A 22,046-nucleotide genomic window follows, 5' to 3' on the forward strand; every position below is an offset into this window, starting at 1 on the left:
CAATATAATTATTCTTACGCTGTCTTTATTAAATCCCTTAATTCTTACATGTACATCACACTCTATAAATTCATCTATGTTTTCTGGTCGTAAAGTAAGTACTACAGTACTTTTATTTAAGTTCTTCTTTCTGAAGAGACTAATTAAGCTTTGATTATTAAACCGTAATTCATCTAACCCATCTAATAACAAGACAATGTTATTGTCATGTTTCTTTATGAATTTCTTAATTAGATTTGGATCTTTTGGTAGATCTGTGTCCAAACAGAAATCTTCTATATCGTGTTGCCTTTCAATGTTTTGTCTCTAAACAACTTAAAGAATTACTTTTATTTAAGTATATAAAAGAATAATCTATAATTTACAATGTTTTATATATTGTTAATCCATCAGATATTATCTATTGAACTGATATGGTTTTGTTTATTACAGTACAGTACATACAGCACTTTATGTTATGTTATGTTATTTATTTATTATTCAAAATGTTTTGTTTTTGACGTTATCAAATTTTTATTTTCTTTTAAGTTCTGTTATTTATTTGTTAATTTCGTAGCTTAAGTTAGTTAAGATGTTTTTAAAGGTACCAAGCTTGATTAGCTTCGGCTATATCTTGGCTACCTTTTGTATTGATTAATTGTTTGATACAATAAAGAAGAACAAAAACTATAGACCCTAATCCAAGTTTCCATAATACAAACAAAACATGATGTAGAGTATGTGGAATTTATCTAGGGTCCTTGAAAAATATCGTCATATGTGGAGTCACAGCGGTGAGACTAAATATACATTATAAATATAAGGGGAAATAAATTGAAATACTATAATTATTATTAAAGTTAAAGATATATTGTCCCTTTGACCAATTCCAAAAAAATAAAAAATATTTCAAAAAAAAGTGGGTCATTTTGAAGTATCATAATAGTTAAAATAAATTAAAATAAGTCGAAAAAAATCATTTAACTGCTGAAATACAGACGTTTTTTTGTTCAAAAAAGTTTTCGATCAAAATATATCTCATACAACGCGCTTGTTTGACTACTCTGTATGCATAATCATAAAACTTCCTCGCGATCTGTGTGAAAACACCTTCTGTTGTAAACAATCCTATTAGCATCATGCATACTCGTGGTTTAAAATCTTTGTTTACTTTCGCTCGCGACGATTCCAGACGAAATGTAATCAAACTAATTTACCTGTTAATTACGTAAACTTGTTGTTTTTGGCTCGAATATTCGACTTAAAGTGAATAACTTTAATATTACTTTGATATGGCCAATTTAAATTTAGAATATTTTGACCTTCATTTTTTGTGTTTCAAGGGACAATACATCTTTAAAAGAGAAGATCAACATTGCATCTTCTTTTTAAATTGTTTTCTGTTGAAGAATACATCAAACAAAACAAAACATTATTTCATATAATCAGAGGCAGAACTGAAGTTTCACTGAGAAGTTAAAGTACCATACCATAATTATTGTTTGCTTCATTAATAATATAATAATAAATAATTAAATACATTTTTACATTTAAACGATTGTGAACTATAGGGGGCGTTGTTATGAAAATATTTTATGACGAAAAAAGACACGAAAAAACTTGTCTGTGTGAGGTTGGTTTGATTTGGTTTTTTTTAGTTCCGTATTTTATAATATAATTACAAAAATGTAATTTAGATGAAATTAACAGGTTTTCAGGATCTTTATAGTTAACAAACACAATGCTAGGGAATTTATTAGCTAAGCTAGGCTAGGCCTAGTAGAAGCATGTAGAAGTAGTAGGTCTATCTAGGACCAGGCCTACCATACACTACAGGGTCCCTACTCTAGCCTAGGCCTACTCAGTACTACTTTACTACTCTAGAGAGAGGTAGGCCTAGGCTTAGTTAAGTAGCAGGCTCCGGTGTAATACAGGTCAATAATTCGTACCCATCATGCATGTGCCATGCCAACTCTGAATTCGTACCCCCTAACTCGTACTCAACTTGGCTCACCCATACTAAAAATTGTGCTAGAGAGTACTACTAGGCCTACTACTACTAGGCCTAGGCCCCTCCCTAGTTAGGCCTATACTAGTCTCTAGAGGGGAGTCTGGAATGGATGCATGCAGTAGGAAAAATTTGTATAAAATAAACGAAAAACTGTGTAGGCCTAGGCCTAAATCTTTATATTATAGATTTATTAACAACATTTCTTTCTAATAAATTATATATGCTAGCCTATGCCTACAGACAGAAAATGGATAAGGAAACTTGTTCTACCATACCACAAAATAAAACTGAAGAACATCCAAGAAAATTAACAGAAAAAGAACTTGAAAAATTATTAAATGATTCTGAGCTGGTGTCTGAATTCAAAAAATGTAAACTTGAAAAAGAAGCTCAACGCAATTGGGACCTGTTTTATAAACGTAACTCTGTGAACTTTTTCAAAGATCGACATTGGACCTCACGAGAATTTGATGAACTTAAGGAACCAGTAAGTATTTCTGCGCTTTTGTATTTGTCTAATCTCTGGCTCAGATGATTTAAAATAAAAGGCAATTGAACATAAACTGGAGGGAAGTGGGGTGTAGCAGTTGCGCCTTCTTAGAACTCGGGCGCCTCCTATCCCAATAAAGCAAAGGAAAGAAGAGACATAAATGAAAACCAATGTCAATGACTAAACTGACAAACAATAAATGTCCTGAGCTTTATTTTTAAAATACCAACAGAAGGGAAAATAAAACAAAAAGTGAAAGCAAGTTTCACAGTGCAGTGAATCAACTATGAATGATTGCTCTTCGCATAACTTTGACCGACAGAGGGGTGAACAATGGAGAGTGGTTGCATCTGATGAGTGCAAGTTAAAGAACAAAACCGAATAAGTTCAGAAATTAACTAGAGTGGTTTTTTTTAGGGTAACAATAAAAAGCAAACTCTCCTTGAGGTTGGCTGTGGAGTTGGAAATGCATTATTTCCATTACTGCAAGAAAATCCCAACCTGATGATACATGCATGTGATTTTTCTCCACGAGCAGTACAATTTGTGAAGGTAAGTAATACTATTCATTGAATCTATAAAGTGTCTAATAGAGCAGATTGTTTCAAGATGTATTTTTCCTCTGAAAAAACACATTTTGTTGTTAAATATGCCATTTTAATGTCATATAATTATCCACTTTGACCAAAAATTGGATTGAAACAAAAATTATTGACCTGAAAAACTGTAATTTAACACAAAAGATAGTCTAATTAACTGGAAGTCAATGGGCTTTTTTTTATTATTGAATTTAACCGTTTATTTTGTCTTTTTATAAGTGAAAACATTATTTTTTAAGTTTTTTTCTATGGCATTATTAAAACTACGAAATGGTCTATTCTAAGTATTTTTTTTAATATTCATTTTTCATGTTTTTGGGGACAACTTTCTGATTGAGTCGAGTGTCTACTCTCATCAAGCATGGTGTTAAATTGTTAAAACAAAATCACTTTTTTGTTATCAGTTTTTATTTATTTATTTCTAGGATAATTCTTTATACGATGAATCAAGAGTGAATGCTTTTCAATGTGATCTTACTAAGGATGAATTAATGGACAATATACCAGAGGGCAGTGTTGATATGACAAGCATGCTATTTGTACTTTCAGCTATTCATCCTGAAAAGATGGCAGATGTTTTTAAGAATATTTATAAGGTTTGTATAATTATCTCTACATAGACACATACATACAAAGAAAATGCGTTAACCATAAATCTTCTAATAGTAACCCACACTCTAATAGTAACCCCCTTCTAATAATAGTAACCCACCTTATAAGTCAATCTATAATAATAACCCACTACTCTAATAGTAACCCACCCTAAAAAACAATCAAAGAATAATAACCCAGGGTTACAATTAGAAGATTTACGGTATACTTTTTTCATGTCGTCCAATTTCTCGCTTTTGTGCCGAAAGCTAAGCCTAAGCTTAATACGTATAATAGAATAAAGATGGGAGAAGCTTTGTATGTCATGGAGTGAATATGTTAGAGTAATTCTCGACAATATATTAACTCTGTGAAATACTAAAGATAGTGTCAAATGACCAAAGAAAATCGTCATATCAACATACGTAAAGGTATTTGTCATCCTCGGACTTAACTGGAAACTGAGGAAATTAAAATCAGGCCCTTCTACGGACACTATGTCAGCCAGATCAGCACACCTTGAGACAATTCCCTACTCTATATGTGCATATCCATGCACATAATAGCAATGTTTCCCTCAATATATTACAGTTATCACTATAAATAGGCCTTGATATACTGTATAACCCTATATTTCAATTAACATACAGGTGCTAAAACCAGGTGGTGTACTTCTGTTTCGTGATTACGGTCTGTATGATCATGCAATGTTGAGGTTTTCAAAAGGACACAAGATCAGTGAAAACTTCTATGTTAGACAAGATGGTACCCGTGCTTTCTACTTCACGACAGGTATGGTTGCCAGAACCATTGAATCCAGTGTACTTCATTTTCCTGTTTGCACTAACCTATATCTTGATAAGTAAGGGTTGAAAGACTCTTTACACCTGTTCCGGCATGGGTCCGACGCCGGCAAATCAAACGTCAATGTTTCGTTTTAACAATGCTTCACACAGCTATGCGGCAATTAAAATGCACATATCCGCGTTAAAACAAAACATTCAATATGATTTGCCGGCGCCGGAACAAGTGTGTAAGAACCTTTACTTCAGTATACTAATTCAGTCATGGTTACACCTGTATGGCTACTTTGAGGCAAATGGAAGATAGGGTGAAGTTCCATAAAAAAATGGATGCAGTTTCCACAAAAAGGCATAGTTGAGATGCACTAAATTATTATATGTGTACAAAAGTAACAGTATAGCTGGTGAAACTGTAGCTTACAAATTCCACTTGACTTAAATCAACTATCTTGCATCCAAAACATACATACTTTTAGTATTAGTTTTAGCTGGGTAGTTAACATTTGTGCAAGTTATATATTTGGTGTTGGATGTGTGCTAAATAAACTCAGCTTAAATTTTTTTTTCTTCAGATTTTGTGAAAGATTTATGCGAAGAAAGCGGATTTACCGTTGCCAAGAACGAGTATGTGCTCCGAGAAACGGTCAACAAGAAAGAAGGGCTATGTGTACCAAGAGTTTTTGTGCAATCAACGTTTCTTAAACCAGAATCCCCTGCATCATGACACATGGTAAAGTAATCTTTATGAATATTTAGAAGTAATTTGCATAATGACAGGTGTATTAAAAATAATGTGAAATAATTTTTGACTCCGACTCTGATGATATAAAAATGTGTACGCAGATTGAATACCCCTGAGATAACTCTTGAACTTTTAAACTACTGTCCATTAAGATACCAAACATTGTTTAATGAATATTTATATAAGTAATAGGCATAATGCCAGGTGTACCATGTGAAGAGGAAATAAAATTGGTGAATTACATTTTTGACTTTGTATACAGAGACTGAATAGCGCTAAGATAACTCTCCATTAAAGCATGTGACCAAAATGCTGATCAATTTAAAATGAATACAGTATTTACACAAATGAAAATATTCATAGTATACGTTTTATTGGCAGTATTAAGATTTACACCTGGAAAGACCTTCTGACTGTCATACAAATGGCAAAGATCTATTAAGCACCTTACTGTAACAACAGTGTTAAGTGGAAGTGTCAAAATGATTGTACTGCAGTAACACATTGTTTTTATGTGTAATCATACACACTGTTTACTGCAGTAACTAACCTCATAAAACAAACTAAAATGTAAAAAAAAAAATGTAGTTACTGCAGTAATTGCAGCAGAATAATTGTGGTCCCTAACACAACCGGGAAGCTGTTTGAGCACCGAGAAAAAGTTTCGATTTAGTTGAACTTCCTCACATCATCATAGTTTTTAGTTTATTTGCTCTGCTATTCATATCTAAGCATTCAAGTTTTGAATGTTATCTACTGCTCAGGATTCACTTTCTGTAACACAATAATATTTTATTATGTGTGCGTCAAATGTTCACCTTGGAATGATCTCAGCAGAGCGGAAAACATGAAGACAGTTGTCAGCTCCTCCAAAGAGTAGCAACTGAAATATAAAAAAAGAAGAGTTTTATAATACAACAAAATGTATGCAGTGGGACACCTTAATAACCCAGCAAAATGTCCCCTTAATAGGTGTGTCACCTTAAAAAAGGTTGGGCTTATATATTGCCCCTCACTTGTTTAGGGTGTTACTACTGTATGTGTTAAATGACTGAAAAGTGTTTGAACCAACCAATAATCAAATAAATGAAGAAGTATTTTACTTTTTAATTAATTATTTTGTTAAAAATATTAATAAAAGGTCAGCTTTACCTCAGGAATGTTCCAGTTAACAGCTAAGACTTTATCTCCTAATCCAGACATATTGTATAGTGGAGCCTTCGCACTTCTTATGTCCCACAATTTAAAAGTTTGATCGTAGGAGCCGGAGATTAACTGGTTTGGATTCACACGTGACCAATCCACTGTGGTCACCCAACCGTTGTGATGCGAGAGAGACGATTTGACAACAGTGCCTTCGCTGCTTCGTGGATCCCATATTCTGATATGCCGGTCAGCATTTCCGGATGCTAACAGACCGCAGCTTTCGGAATGTGCAATTGAAAGGAATACCTTTGTACCGGTCTGTAAAGTTTAAAAAAAAAATAATACAAGTTTTGCATATACAACTCAAATACTTAAAGCAAAAATAAATTTCTACTTATTAATAGTAAATAAAGCCTTACCAGTGTTGATTTCTGCACACCAGATTCAACATCCCATAATTGTATTGTGTGATCCCATGATGCACTGCACACTTCATTGTTTTTGTACCACAAAACTGATGATACTGCCTCCCTGTGTCCGTCTAGTGTCAGGAGCGGAGTCTATTAACAAAATAATACTAGGCTTTTGAGATGCCATCTTTTGAATTTGTCCTAAATGATTAATAGTAGGGACGGTTAGGGGAGGACGACGAATATCCTGTATATCCATATACAGTCGACATATCTGTTTTATTAGTTATATCTCTCTCCCTCCCCTCTGTCTCGCGGCGTGGGGCCCTTCTGAATTGCGTGGCTCTGGTGGAACAAAATAGGCTTAGCCTTCCTAACCAGGAGCCTCGCATTCAAATGCCGCGCAGAATGTATTGCTTTTAACGCAGCCATTTTAACCCAATAAAAATGTTATTTCGTTAAACAATTAAATTAAAAGTTCAAATATTATTTAGAGATTTGAAATTTCCACGTTTAAGTGTATTTTGAACTGTATATTTAAGGTTATATGTACATTATATCTAGTAGTTCTCCGTATTAACGGGAAAATGGCAACTTTATCGTCATCAAAAAGTTAAGACGACGGAATTTCAGGCTAAGCTGATGTATGTATATAGTACAGTACTTTATATTTTGTTTTTCTTTAAAAATTACCCTTGTGAGTGGTTGATTTTTTTCTGATCTGATTTTCTTTTTATGTTGGTCCTCTATTCGTTCCGATTTGTCTTCAGTTGTTCCAGGAACTAATCAAAATTAAAGTGTTTAATGTGTTTATTATTTCATCATCAACTACAATTTGAATTTCAGTAGCAGCATGCATGGTTTTGTAATCATGTGAGCACCAATTTCTATTTCCACTATTTCCCCTTTCACACTAAAACTCTAGAGTGATCTCCGGAGACACCCCGGGGTTTATGACCATTCAAAACGTTGAGAAACTCCGGAGATACCCCTTTCACTTTAAACTAGCAACACCAGAGTTTATAAAATAAAATTGTAAATGTTGCAGTCTACATTATTTTGTTTGTTTACATAGCGACGATCATTAGAATCATTTTAACTGATAATATTTTTAATTTAATAATTATTTTCAAAAGTCTCAGAAGTCAGTCATATAATGTTTTATTGAAACTACTTATTATTTTTTAGACCCGCTATGTATTTTGAAATAAACTAAAGCAGCAATAAGTGATCGTGTGAGGATGACCTTTTGATTTTGGTACCTTTCCCCGCAGTTCGCCCTCCTGAGAACGTTCAGCTGTTCAACCCGGCTGTTTTGAACTCCGGAGTTGTTTGATGTTAACTTTCGCACCAAAACACCGGGGCGTCAACTCCAGAGTTTTGTTTTGGTGTGGAAGGGGTATATGTTAAACAATGCATATTACTGTCGTAGAAAACCGTGATAGTAAAAAAATGTTTTTTAATTTTACCATAGGATTTGGTATTAATTTAAGGAAAGTTCTAGAGTTTTTATTAATGAAGACAGGCATACTGTAGGAATTGATAAGCTAGCTGATTCTAGTACAAGCAAATGTTATGTAAATGTATCAAGGCAAATCTATAGTATCACAGTTGTTATCCTAATCACTAAAACAAATGTGACAAAATGTAGCAGTGTATCATGAAACTTTCCCAAGTAACAGTGGTAAATTACCTGCTGACCAGATTTTAATCATACTGTCAAAGGACCCACTACATATCTTAGTACCACTTTTATCAACAGCTACAGTATCCACACTCCTTGCATGCCCCCTACAGCTATGTAATGCCTGGTACGTCTGCTTCTCTTCATTCACTTCCCATATCACTAAAGTCTGATCATGTGATCCGGAGACGAGTAAACTGGTCTCACCATCTGAAAACATTTTATGTTTAGTAATTATTTGATTTAAAGCATAACTCCATATTAATGACAGTTTACCATGATTACAAATAGAGTAGTTACCCATTTACATCACCTAGAAAAACTCGAGAGTTTAAGCTCTGTCCACACTATAAAACCCATATATGGACACGACGATGTCATATTAACTACCTATTAGGGCACATCACACTTTTTTTCTCAAACTAGTTTTATAGTGTAGACAGAGCTTTACATACACACATTAGTCATTCATTTTGTGTGCACCCAGTTTGTGTAAACTTCAGGTTCAGCTTCATTGACTGATGAAAAAGTTTTGCTGTGTTTTGTTATTGCATGTTTTTGTGAGAAATATCTTCATTTGTATGGTTTTGTTTCTGCATCGAGTAAAATGTTGTCACCGTTTTATTTGCCATACCTTTCTTTATCCACGACACACATTTGACAGGATCTGAATGGTAACTCAATGTCATTAAGTTTTCACCTTGTGTGTTCCACATCCGTACCGTGTTGTCGTAAGAACCAGTTATAATTCTGAAATGCATTGAAAGAATTATTATTGAAATAAAGTTTAAGATGTCGTCAGGCCAGAAAAAGTGTCCGCTAACAGATCTACAATAATTTGGCGATTAGATGGCCAAATTTGCATTCTAAGGACCGATATTTTCTAACTGAGATGGCCGCTAAATTTTATTTATATTTCAATAAATTGTTTAAAATCTCTTCTGCGAAACCCCTCTTTTCAGGGATCATTCCTATCTCGAGGGGACACTTGTTTTAACTATATTGTTTTATTACACTATTAGTATTGCCAACCTCTATTCAGGTGACACATGTAGTAAGGGGACACTTCTACTGTAAGATGGTTTTGTACTGTAATGTGTTTTTTTTTTATCATTTTGTTTAGAAACTATTATAAAATCTGCTTTTTGTATTACAGGTAAATTATACAAAAATCTAACTTTTTACAGTATATGTGCTTGGATTTGGTTGTGCTGTTTCAATCAAATGTATTGCATAATTAATTGTAATTTTGGAAAAATAAAATAAACCATAATATCCTTATTCTTTTTATCTAAAACTCCCCACTTAACCACACCTGTCTTCAAGGCCTTGCACAGAGCTAACCCAATCGTCATGTAACAGACTGCCCTCTGGAGTTGGTGCTGGATGTTTCTCAAAATATTCAATCTCTACGACAGTTTCAGAGGATATTCCCTTCTCTTCCATGTGGTTGCTAACAGAGACTCGTAGGAGTTCCCCATCGATGAGGAAGTCAAAGTCGATCTGTTGCACATCTTCCTCCGCTTTCTCTGCAAAGCATAACATTTAATTTGTTAATCTGTTGCGATTCTATTGATCATACATTCTAATTCTAATAATTATCAATCTATAATTTCCCCTATGTTTCATAAATTTTGGGGATTTTGTTCATCAGTGGGAATTAAATTACACAGTAAAACCCTATTCTTTTGCAGATTTAAACAATTAGGAAAGATAAACGGTGTGGCAAAAAATATTATCAGATGACTAAATATAGGTAATATAACTTCAATTTTACGTTTCTGATGTTCTTATTCAACTTCAGATTTTTTTTTGTGCTATATCAAAAATTATCCACCAACTTTTTTTTGCACTTTTTTCATTTTCTAGGGAGTCACCTGATATGTTATTGCATTGGTTAAACTACCTAACTAATGAAAAAACTCTGTCTGTCTTTTATAGCAGAATTTTGTATTTGGCAATTTTAATAAGAAATTCATGTTTTATTGTCGTGATTTCTGTTACACATATTTGTTTTAAGTTTATAGAACCAGATAGTATATTTCAAATTCATTCCTGTACCTGAGCTTTAAAATAAAAACTTAAAACTTGGCAAACCAAAATAACAAATTTGTACCTTCATTCAGTAACTTATTAATAAGAGCACTCAATTCTTGAGGTCCCACATTTTCAGGCACAGAAAATGGCGATTCTCCTACTGCAAACCTATGGTGAAAATATGGTTTTTAGTTTGTACAGTAATGAAATTAGTATATAATTGTTGAGTGGCCAAGTGGTTACGGCACCTGCTGCAAACCATAGTCAAATTTGGCACAGGTTCAAGGCTCTCCCTGATGGCCATTATTCTGGTGGTATAATAAGGAAATGGAGGTACAGCATACATCTGGCTTGTGTGCAATTTTAAAGTTTCCCAGTTTCATCTTTCGGATGTACTTCATCTCAACACAAGGGGACACTGTTGTTCACTGCACTTTGAGACGATTACAGTATTGTATAAAGCCAGTGAATCCAATATACATCATTAAATTATGTCAATTTTGTTTTCCAAAAATGATTTGTATTTATTATTACAGTCATAAAGAATATCCAAATATTAACACATTTTCTCATGGGTTTTGAGATCAAACCCTGTAGGTGAATCTAGCTCCAATGACGTTGATTGACGTCGTTCAACGATAGCAAACTGACAGTGATTGGCAACTATCAGTTAGTCATTTCAATAAAATAGTATTGAACTGTACTGTATACACTGTATACTTAAAACTGGCCTTATGGAGTGAAACGCAGATACATTACTGTACTTGACCATAACAATTCATGATATTTAAAATTCTATACAGTTAACATAATGCATGGAAAAAGATTAAAATAAGTTTAAAAATTAATTTATGATACAATACAGTGTAATCTATAGACTTTTTGTTCCCATATTTTTAATAATTAAATGACGTTCCTCCTCAATTATGTATCGCATACTGGTTCCTATACTACTACTACTACTACTATAAATTGCGTTGTGCGTTATTCTTATGGTCACGACTAGTTACATTCAGTTTAATGTCAACATATACTGTATAGTAAACGCTGGCTCACTGGTTCCATTCACTTAATTTCAATTTCTTGAAAGAAAGTGCAACTATTTCCTTTTAGAGCACACCTTTAGTTTTCCCAACACCCAAAAATCTGTAGTACTAGTACTGTACAATGGGTTGATCAAAGTGTGGGCTTTTTTATAAAATATAGGCCTAGCCTAGGCCTAGTTAGTTTTATTGATAATTTCGTTCTTTTTACTTTATTATTTTTTGAGTGAGCAAGAAGCATGCCAGTGTCGACAATCAATAGACCATCCATGCATGCCATACCCAGGCCCTTTTTATAACGACAATTAGTTTGTCCAGGGAAAAGTTAAATTACTCTTCCCTGGTTTGTCTTAGCACTACTAAGGCCTAGAAACACAAGCCTAAAGTGAGCACCACGGATATGATGTACAAATACATGCCAAGAGAAGGACAAACAGACCGAGGCTAGCTTTTCTTTTGTCCGAGCTCTGTAAAACTAACTTACTTTTGATCTTTTGTTACAAATCTAGCCTGTAAATATGATCCACAACCTGTAGTGTCCATAATACTGTCTGAAATAACTAACAATCTATTTTATTAGGGATTTAATATATTTTATAAACCACCACCCCACAATAGGCTAACATGTGTTGATAAGAAAGTAAGGTCAACTAGCTTCATGCATTATGCAGTCTAAACAATATTATAGATGGCGCGCTTTGCCTACTGAGGTACGTGTATAAAATGTAATTTGATTTTTTGAAAAAAAATCACATTTTTTACGCTGTGTTTATTTTATTTCATCGTTCATATATGGCTACCAAGCGAAATCGGGACGGCAGAGTAGTTCAAAACAACTCACCATACATCTACCATGCATCTACATAATACTATTACTATTACAATCCAGTGTGAAGGGTATCAAAATCTCAGCATGGGGCATAAAATTAATTTTATACCCACATGATCTCAAGGAGGTATATTATCAATACACCGCTGGGCGTGCTCTCAATCCTGAGGAAGATTGAAGCATATTGAGCGAAACGTCAAGAAACTCAACAGTTCTTTTTAGAGTGTGGTCATCAGTAATCATCATAACGTTGAAGTTGAACTCGGTTTGCAGATTGCAGATTGTAATGGTTTTTAACGTTTTACCACTAAGTTTTCCAGTAAAATCGTTGAATCCGGTGAATTCCCCGGTGAATTCAACGCAACTCACCGCAACTCAACTTCGACTGGAAAACAGGCTTAAAGAACATCTACAGTAACTATAATGTTTGTGCTGATGCCATGTTTCCCCCGATATTTTTCCTATCAAGTAAAAATGTCGGAATGTTTGCTTGGTGCGCTCTATGCAAACACGCAATTCTATTTATTTCGTATCAATCTTCATCGTGTGTCGAGTCTTACACTAAAGACGAGTAGTCCTACTATTACTAAATCATAGTTGAAACGGTCAATATTATAGAAACGCTCACGAGCCTAATCGTTTAGGCCTAAGCATATTTATATCTGTCTTTAAAACAATTCAGGCATCAATATACAAGTATAAAGCCATGGTCACTACATTGAGCTTCTATGACCGAAAAGACGTTGCGTTTAGTTTTTCATGATCATTAAATTTTGTACGAAATCCGGAATACGTAAGTGTGAACTGATGTGGGCCTATTCTTTAAACACGACTACTCCATTTAACGATGTATCCAATATCCGGAACGGAATCCGGGCTAAATGTGAACGTAGCTGTTTAAAGCTTCATACTATTTCGTACAACATGTAGTAATGAAATCTTGTCTTTTCGGTCACCAGAGCTCATGAATGTGACCATTAGCTTTACATACATTACTGATGCCTGGATTGTTAAATGATGCACATCGATCTTCAGTCCTTATTGAAGAGCTCAGTTTTAAGTTTCTAATCTACATATATGTGTTCAGTATTATTTCACTTAAGTGTTTGATGGATGTTTTGTTTTACGGGATTAGCACCGATTGGAACTGTGACACTAATTCTCTATTTGAATATCGAAAGTAACCAATAATCCCTTAAAACACGTACACCGAATGTTTGATTGCATAAGCTAATGAGAACGAAGCAACAGTTTAATATTATACATAACATACTTTAGTTCTATGATTAAACTAAACGTGTAGTTAGCCTTCTAAAAGTTAGGTGAAAGGTACACGTCTAACAACCTTGTTTGTGAAACTTGATAAACAAGTTAATTAGTATACTAATTATTGTACTTATTAAGTTGTATTAACTTCCAATTAAAATGGTAAAACATTTTATCGACTTAAAAAGAACATTAGAGGTGGCATTAGATTTCATATTGGATATTACAATCTCTGATTCAATCGCGTACTCATACTATTAGATTTAAGAATTATATGTTTTAGAAATTCAATTATAGGCCTACACCTTTTAAAGTTGAGGTACATCGCCAGTTGCATTTTCGCAAGAATGTACCATTCGTACCACAATTACTGTATTTATGTAAGTAAACGAAAACTGTGCCTAGACCTAAAAATATGCTGAACTATTAGTACTTTGTATATTTCCCCCATGTGATACAGTAAGTTCACTCTTCCCTGGTTATACTGAACAAGGCCATATACATGGCTGCAGTCGCGTGCTCAAGTTAGTGTTTATCGACCAACTGACCGACCGACCAACCGACCGATATAGTGAGCTGTAGAGTCGCGTTGCACGCGACTAAACACGTAAATAGAAGTGGGCGTAACCCGGCTAACAATAAAGTCTTGGCAACAACATAGCATTATAATTAATACAATTTCAAATTTACAATCTATCGAAAACAAGGATGGAAAAGGCCTGCTGAATAAACAAAACTTCATTTACAGTGATAAACAATTTCAAGCAAGGGGATTGACTCGGGAGCAAATACAAATTGCCCTTTTCTGCATAGCCAATAATGGACAAAGTCAATATGGACAGACGGTTAAAGAAACTCGGGTGGTCTTTCCAAACAGATGGCGGGAATTTCGATCTAGTTTGGCCTGAGGGTGATACGGATCGATACAATGGCAATGTCAATTATAATTATTAAACGTCAAAATCACCGATTCTAGTTTCTTTTTATCACTGCCAGATTTATGAGCATTGCTTCATTTTGTAAGAGATCAGTTTAGTTTATACGAATCGGTTTAAAAAGAGTAAAGTACAGTTTTTGAAGAACCAAACTTACGGATGCGATATAATGGTGTTTTTGAAACTTTTATTTCTGTTGGTTGTAGCAATACAAGTGAAAAGTACAGGTATGTTACCAGGATTTTTTGTAATAATTTAATTAGGCCTACTTTTTTCATTTCATTAATTGTGCCTCAAAACGATACATAACAATACAACAACCAGGCAGTAAAAAGTGAATCTCACTTATTTAGGTCTCTTATTGCATAAAATTAGAATATAAACATTTACCTAAACATTAACATTTGTAAAAATACAACTTTAAAATAGTGTTATTTTATACACAATAATATAATTTGATTGCATAGGGCCTATCATTAAACAATAGGTGAGAGTAAATGAAAAAAACAGATTCATGTTTATAAATGTCGTAATCTGATCTAATATTGATTTGTAAAATTGAAAATGAATGACACAAATTTGTTAATGTATAGCCCTATTTTTGCTTTTTATTTCTAAAGTTAAGGTGGTATAGAATAATGGTGTTTTTCTTTCGAATTATAGAGTGTTTTTGTGAGACAATACTTTCTATTTATCCGACGGAACTGTAGAATCCCGTTTCACTATTTTTTTAATGAAATGCTATTATTTACGGTAAATATTTCACTTAAAGTGCGAATGGTGAATTACAGCTCACAGAATGTTGGCAAATTCCTCCTCTTTTTTAACCTCAGCATAGATGATAATCCTATAGTTCTAGGATGGAAACTTAAAATTCTTTTGTTTTATGAAAAATGCATCTTGTTATCGTCGATCGTTATCGCCCTAGTGTAAATGAGCCTTTAGACTGGTTACGGCCAATACTGTAACCCACAGGCCCATATAATAATAGTAATACATTTTAGTTTCTGTTGTAGCTGTGGGATTGAGCGAATGGAGTCAGTGGTCTCCATGCTTCAAGACGTGTGGTGCTAGTTTTCGTGTTCGTAGCCGAAGTTGTCACGACGACTCGTCATGCTCATCAGAAGAACTGCTTGCTATGGAAACGTGCTATGATCGTCCAACTTGTGAAGGTATGTTTTGTGTCTGTGGCATGTGCGAATATATGTATTTTGACTATTTCCATGCTAAGAATTCACCTCATTTGGACCAGAATGATTTTCTTTTAACCAACTAATTTAGGCCTACTCATTGACTTGACAAAGCTGAACTGTACTGAATCAACAACAGCAAATGGTTTGACAATGAATAGTTTGGTTCACGATGTTTAAATAAGAAATGTCCAAATCCAAGAGAAAAGATTGCAAAAATTGTGTACGAAAAACCTGTGTGAGATGCCAAATCACATAACTTCTATTTTCTATTATTCTTAAAGGACCATGGACAACAGAAGCAGATTTGAAAAGATCTACCGAAGTCGATATTGTCTTCTTATTGGATGAATCAATCAGCGTCTCAGAACATTACGTCACTCTGGGAGAAGTGTTTATTCGTCGGTTTCTGCAAAAGAGTCTAGAAAGTTATGGCGATCTTATACGTCATGCACTGTGTAGTTTTTCATCGAAATTTAATATCGTGTTTGAGTATGGTGGGCTAGACGAAACTGGTATGATTAATGCACTAGAAGGACTTCGATACGATGGTAATTTAATTATTAAAAATATATTTATACTATCTTCTTTCTAGTCTAAAAAACACGCAAATGCTGTATCTCCACATACAGTCGGATAATATTCGCCTAAATAGTCCTATCGTACGAATATTATTAAGTAATACCAAATCTCATTTGTATCATGTGCTGACTGTATCATGAAGTTAGGTTATGGTCTATACTATAGTCTAGTTGATGACGTAACTTATTTTATCTAATTTTCTGGGGAGTCACCAAATATATTTCAAAGATAACATTTTGTCGACAGAGTGTCTTCTAAGAAAAATTCTGTCTAAAGAATTATTTCAAAATAAAAATGCTGTGAACACAAATTTATCTTTGAAGTAATATTCATGAATGCTATATCACGGCCGTAATCATTGCAATACATTTATTTATTTATTATTAATTTAAATGTTTACTCATTGTAAAACTACACCGAGCTAACGAATAGAACGCGTCAACACTTTTGAACTTTGACCCCCAAATTATAATAGTACTTGGATTGCTGATTTTGTTACAGGTGGCTCAACCGATGTATCGTACGCGATCGAACGGCTTGGGAAGGATGTTTTAACCAGAGCTAGACCAGAGGCTAAATCCGTTGTTGTTCTAATATCAGATGGGTTCTTTGATAAAGGTAAAATATGTTATTTATATTATAAGTATAATTATACAATGAAATTATGTATTGATGCACTTTAGACCTATTTGTAGTGTAATGTTTCAATACTTTGTGTTACCACATTGCCGACAAGCTTTGGCTGTAACCTCTACTTGAGACGTCGCACGTAAAGGTCAACTCAGAAGTACGACGAGGCCCGACGAAACGTCTTGACTCGTCGGTGTTGTCTGAGTTGAATCACGACGAGACGAGTCGTCTTGAGATAGCGTCTGGCATAGTTTTTTAAGTCGTCGGGAGGGAGAACATTGAACATGTCTTATTTTCTCCCGGCGAGACGACTCGTCGTAAGACGCTGTCTGAGTCGGCCTTTAAGTGTGTGCATTTCTTAGCCCTGCTGCGGTACAGTTAAAATAAAAGATCTTATACGATCTTTGGTTGAACGTATGTACAAACTTAAACGAACAGTTTTCTTTACTCTTCTTAACATTTAAAAAAAAAATATATGAGTAAAACAATAATTTGAAAAATGTAAATACATCGGACCTTTTTAGCTTGAAAACAAACAATGACAAAGCTGCATAAAGAGTATGAGAAATATTTTAGCGCCCCCAAACGGTGTGTTATGGTTTTTTTATACGTTTTCCATTTTAACGTCTGGTTAACCATTTCACGTCTGGTTAACCATTTTCACGTCCTCTGTATTAGGATAATTTTACATGATTAATGATTATCATTCAATTTCAAATCGCATGTCCGTAAAGAAAGATTGGTTTTAATAGTACAGTAATAATAATATTGGAAACGAAGATAAATTACTCTTCAAATTCTTTCCGATATTATTATTCATCCGGTACTGATTTTTTTTTCAAACCATGTTTTCTATTATAATAAAAATGATATGTATTTTTAGCGATTCATTTTCCTTAAATCACCTTTCAAATTAACTTTATGTCTGTGATTTATTGTAGATCCTGATATTGAATATTGTTGATATTAAATAAAATAAATTCTTAGAAATACTCATAATCCTTAGCAACGATTAAAAAAATATATTTCTGAAAAAGAGTCCAGTCAAAAATCACCCTCACCATGGTATAAGAACGTACCCTAATAAAATTTCATCCGTAGGTTCTATGTATATAGGTAATAACATTTCTTGATGTTGCGTCTTGCAAAACTTGGGATTTTACGAGAAAATTAGACTTTTATACCCAATTTATAACCGCCTCATGTCGTATTATTGTGTACAGCGAATGCGACGAAGCGTGACTGAAATTACGAGACGCCGTTAGCGCCCGTTGAAAAATACATTAACAAAACTATAAAACCTACAAAATTAATAGTTTATACAATAAGTTAAGTATAGTTTACAATAAATTATATAATAAAATACATAACATATAAAGAAAACCCAAGTATAAACTAAAATATTTACAGATATGTGTTTAAAAAATGTACAAATAAAAATGGCCTTCCATAAAATAAAGTGCGCCCTCACGCGTCATACTTTTATCGGACTTGTATGGATGGTTATACAAGGCATTAATAATAATTATACGAAACCCGATGCGGTTTGTTACTTATTGCCTTTTTTTTACGCAAGAGGCAGAATATTTTATTTTCACAAATTTATTTATAATTTTTATCATGGAAAAAAAGGATTTTATATATTTAAACACATTACAACCTCCAGTATACCATCATGATGGATTAAGTGCATATTGTATATCTGCTAACGTGTAATGATCTCCTAGTTATCTGGTTTTATTCTAAACATTCTTTTTTTTTTCACAGCATTGCTTGCGTAAATATCACAATGCATTGCATATTTTGAACTATCATTCGCGATTTGTAATCTTAATTAGAGTAAGAACCAATCATTTAAGGATAATACATTTCGCATAGGCCTATGCGAAAGATACTACCTCAAGTAGGTCTACTTTTCACTTTCCAACAATTATTAAGAGCGTATCAAAGGGGCTGGTTGGGATTTGTCTGAATCAACATTTTACATTTTCCCCTTTCACCCGCCGCCACCCACCGCTGCCCCCACTGCCAATGGGGAGGAGGAGCCGGTTTGATCCTCCCTGAATCCGTGTGGCCTCCACATCGTACCGATGTGTGAAGTTTGAGCCAATAAACGTCATTCATGACGATTCTTTAAGTTCGAAGTCGTCTTCCAGAATTCAAAGTATTCTAAAGTTAAAGTATTTTCCCGTTTTTCCATTCACATTTCACTAAATAATGTTGGAGTGTGATGTAAGATTCGCGAGAAACGACATACTGTATTATCCCAATTCTCCTTTTTTTAAGACGTGATCGACGTATTAAATACATTCTAATATAAAGTTTTTTGGTGGAGAGTAGTCCTACAATGATAATTATTATTGGACATTTTATACACAAAAGCATGTCATAAACGATCGGTTCACCTCCACGCCCTGAGTTCTCACTTGGGACGAGAAAGTAAAGCCCAAAACAAAAGTTTTTATGTGCATTTATTTCAAATATTGTTATCCGCCGAGTCCGACGCATTTTAATGCATTTAAATAATATTTAAAAAGCTTGGGAGAACACAGTAGTTTAATTTGTTGGCTTATTCAAATGCTTATAAATGACGTTTTAAACTTAAAAGATGTAGGCTATTGTCCCTAAAAGTCAAGATGAAGATTAATTAATTAATTAACAAAATGTAAAAGAATAACATAGTTATCCGTCAGACGTCTTCGAACATTATAAAGAATCTTCGGTGGCAGGATTACATTTTCTAAAACACGAAATTGTCTCACACATCATACGATATGGATGCCAATAGACAATTCAAAGAAACTTAAACAAAACTAACAATCACAAGGATTAACTTTGTTGCGGGTAACCAATGAGAACATATTTCAGACGACTTTATTCATTTAATTTTTATTATCGTATACGCGAAATGGACTGTCATTTAAAAATGATTCTTACTCAAATTAACATTGACTATAATCGCGAATATACAATGCATTGTGATATCCACGCAAGTAATGCTGTGAAAAAAAAGAATGTCCAAAATAAAACCACATAACTAGGAGATCATTACGCGTTAGCAGATATACAATACGGCGCTTCACTTAATCCATCATGATGGTATACTGGAGGTTGTAATGTGTTTAAATATACAATCCTTTTTTTCCATGATAAAAAATAGAAATATAGTTGTGAAAATATAATATTCTGCCTCTTGCAGAGGAAATAACTAACAAATCGCATCGGGTTTCGTATAATTATCGTTTCTATTAATGCTTGTATAACCATCCATACAAGTCCGATAAAAGTATGACGCGTGAGGGCGCACTTTATTTTATGGAAGGCCATTTTTATTTTTACATTTTTAAACACATATCTGTAAATATTTTAGTTTATACTTGGGTTTTCTTTATATGTTATGTATTTTATTACATAATTTATTGTAAACTATACTGAACTTATTGTATAAACTATTAATTGTGTAGGTTTTTAGCTTTGTTAATGCATTTTTCAACGGGCGCTAACGGCGTCTCGTAATTTCAGTCACGCTTCGTCGCATTCGCTGTACACAATAATACGACATGAGGCGGTTATAAATTGGGTATAAAAGTCTAATTTTCTCGTAAAATCCCAAGTTTTGCAAGACGCAACATCAAGAAATGTTATTACCTATATACATAGAACCTACAGATGAAATTTTATTAGGGTACGTTCTTATACCATGGTGAGGGTGATTTTTGACTGGACTGTTTTAAGAATAATAGCCTGAAATATTTAATTGAAAGATTCGTTTATTAGGTGATTGACACTAAATGTATCACCTATTATGATTGTAGTTGGTTGTCATTCTCTAAACCAGAGAAGAGTAACATTTCACTCTTCCCTGTCTAAAGCGTGGTTCCCACTAGAACGCAACGCAACGTAACGCAGCGACGTATCGACGCAAAGTGTTTTGCATTGCGTAATCACAAGTGGGAACCGACGACGCAACAGTGTTGTAAACATCGCAGGTTTGATTTCACGCAGGCGGGGGCAAACACAATTATTGGAAGGGCATTTTCTTACGTTGCGTAGATTGCGTTACGTTGCGTCGCTAGTGGGAACCAAGCTTAAAACGGAATAGGCAATAATCTGCAGGCGGAGCTAAATATTTTGATGCAACGAACATTTATATTGACATTGTATCTTAACTAGATCCAGTGGCCCCTCCAGGCGTGACAACATTTGTGGTTGCCATTGGAGACAACATAAACACGGGGATACTTTCGAAGTTTACCGAAGATGATGGATCAATATTTGCTATGCAGTTGGAATCAGACGTTAGTACTGCAATTGACGGCCTTCTATCGGCCATGTGATATCACCATATCATACATCTTCATTAACTACACATCGTGTTTTATTATCATAACAGCACTAACATAGCACGTATCATTCGTATAAAATAGACCATTTATGTTATCATTGGCATCTAAAATCACACGTACTGAAAAAGACCACTTGTAAAATGTATTTAAATCAAATTCGAATCTAAGTATCTTGAACATTTTAACAGATTTTCTTCGTCTAGTATTTTCCTTTCCTTTTACATTTTCATGACTGTTAGCTAAAAGGTATCATGTTTCTCTAGACCCAAAGTCATTTTCAATCATGTAATGGTATAATATAATTCACAGTCACAGTAGCACCTCTATTAAGAGGATACCTTCGGCATCCAACAAAATGTCCTCTTTAATAGTGATATTCCTAAATATTTGTTGGCCAGTTTAATATATATATTTCTCTAATCGTTCGTTTCACCGGGAGAGTTTCTTCCTAAGAGGGACAATCCCTTAAAGATGTATTCTTCCCCAAAAGCATGAAAAATGAAGAATAATATTAAATCAGACTTTTTTGGGGTAAATACATTTTTTTCGATCCATTTTTGGTTAAAGTGGATAACTATTATGTGACATTAAATGGCATATACAACAACAACAAATGTAAGAATTATTTTTACATGGGGACAATGCATCTTTAATATAGGTGTCCAGAGGTTCTACTATATTCGGAATTTAAAAAAAAATTATTAATTAATTAATTACTCATTCATTCAAAGAA

The 22,046-nt window shown here is 33.8% G+C and overlaps 3 protein-coding genes across 4 annotated transcripts; 2 read left to right on the forward strand and 1 right to left on the reverse strand.

Annotated features, from left to right (window-relative positions):
• The first annotated feature begins 1,544 nt into the window (after positions 1-1,544).
• On the forward strand, positions 1,545-10,168 carry LOC144839625 (tRNA N(3)-cytidine methyltransferase METTL6-like). Of its 2 annotated transcripts, XM_078695066.1 has the most exons (7): positions 1,545-1,612; positions 2,218-2,477; positions 2,898-3,032; positions 3,505-3,675; positions 4,321-4,462; positions 5,046-5,203; positions 10,150-10,168. In XM_078695066.1, the coding sequence occupies exons 2-6, from the start codon at positions 2,238-2,240 to the stop codon at positions 5,195-5,197; spliced, it is 840 nt and encodes a 279-aa protein (XP_078551192.1). In that variant the 5' UTR covers positions 1,545-1,612; positions 2,218-2,237; the 3' UTR covers positions 5,198-5,203; positions 10,150-10,168. The 2 variants fall into 2 exon arrangements, with proteins under 2 accessions (XP_078551192.1, XP_078551191.1); XM_078695065.1 differs by lacking the exon at positions 10,150-10,168 and having other exon boundaries at positions 5,046-5,458.
• Positions 5,540-12,156, reverse strand: LOC144839619 (ribosome biogenesis protein WDR12-like). Its single transcript, XM_078695058.1, has 9 exons — positions 12,020-12,156; positions 10,572-10,660; positions 9,771-9,984; positions 9,090-9,205; positions 8,465-8,665; positions 7,465-7,553; positions 6,781-6,921; positions 6,368-6,679; positions 5,540-6,098 (listed from the first exon to the last, which is right to left on the reverse strand). Exons 1-9 carry the CDS (start codon positions 12,076-12,078, stop codon positions 6,030-6,032), a joined length of 1,290 nt encoding a protein of 429 aa, XP_078551184.1. The 5' UTR covers positions 12,079-12,156; the 3' UTR covers positions 5,540-6,029.
• A 2,548-nt stretch (positions 12,157-14,704) lies between these two features.
• On the forward strand, positions 14,705-21,400 carry LOC144839626 (uncharacterized). Its single transcript, XM_078695067.1, has 5 exons — positions 14,705-14,792; positions 15,582-15,737; positions 16,040-16,306; positions 16,839-16,955; positions 21,141-21,400. The coding sequence occupies exons 1-5, from the start codon at positions 14,735-14,737 to the stop codon at positions 21,302-21,304; spliced, it is 762 nt and encodes a 253-aa protein (XP_078551193.1). The 5' UTR covers positions 14,705-14,734; the 3' UTR covers positions 21,305-21,400.
• The last annotated feature ends 646 nt before the right edge of the window (positions 21,401-22,046 follow it).

The sequence above is a fragment of the Antedon bifida genome, chromosome 4 (assembly GCF_963402885.1).
Source record: "Antedon bifida chromosome 4, ecAntBifi1.1, whole genome shotgun sequence".
NCBI lineage: Eukaryota > Metazoa > Echinodermata > Crinoidea > Comatulida > Antedonidae > Antedon > Antedon bifida.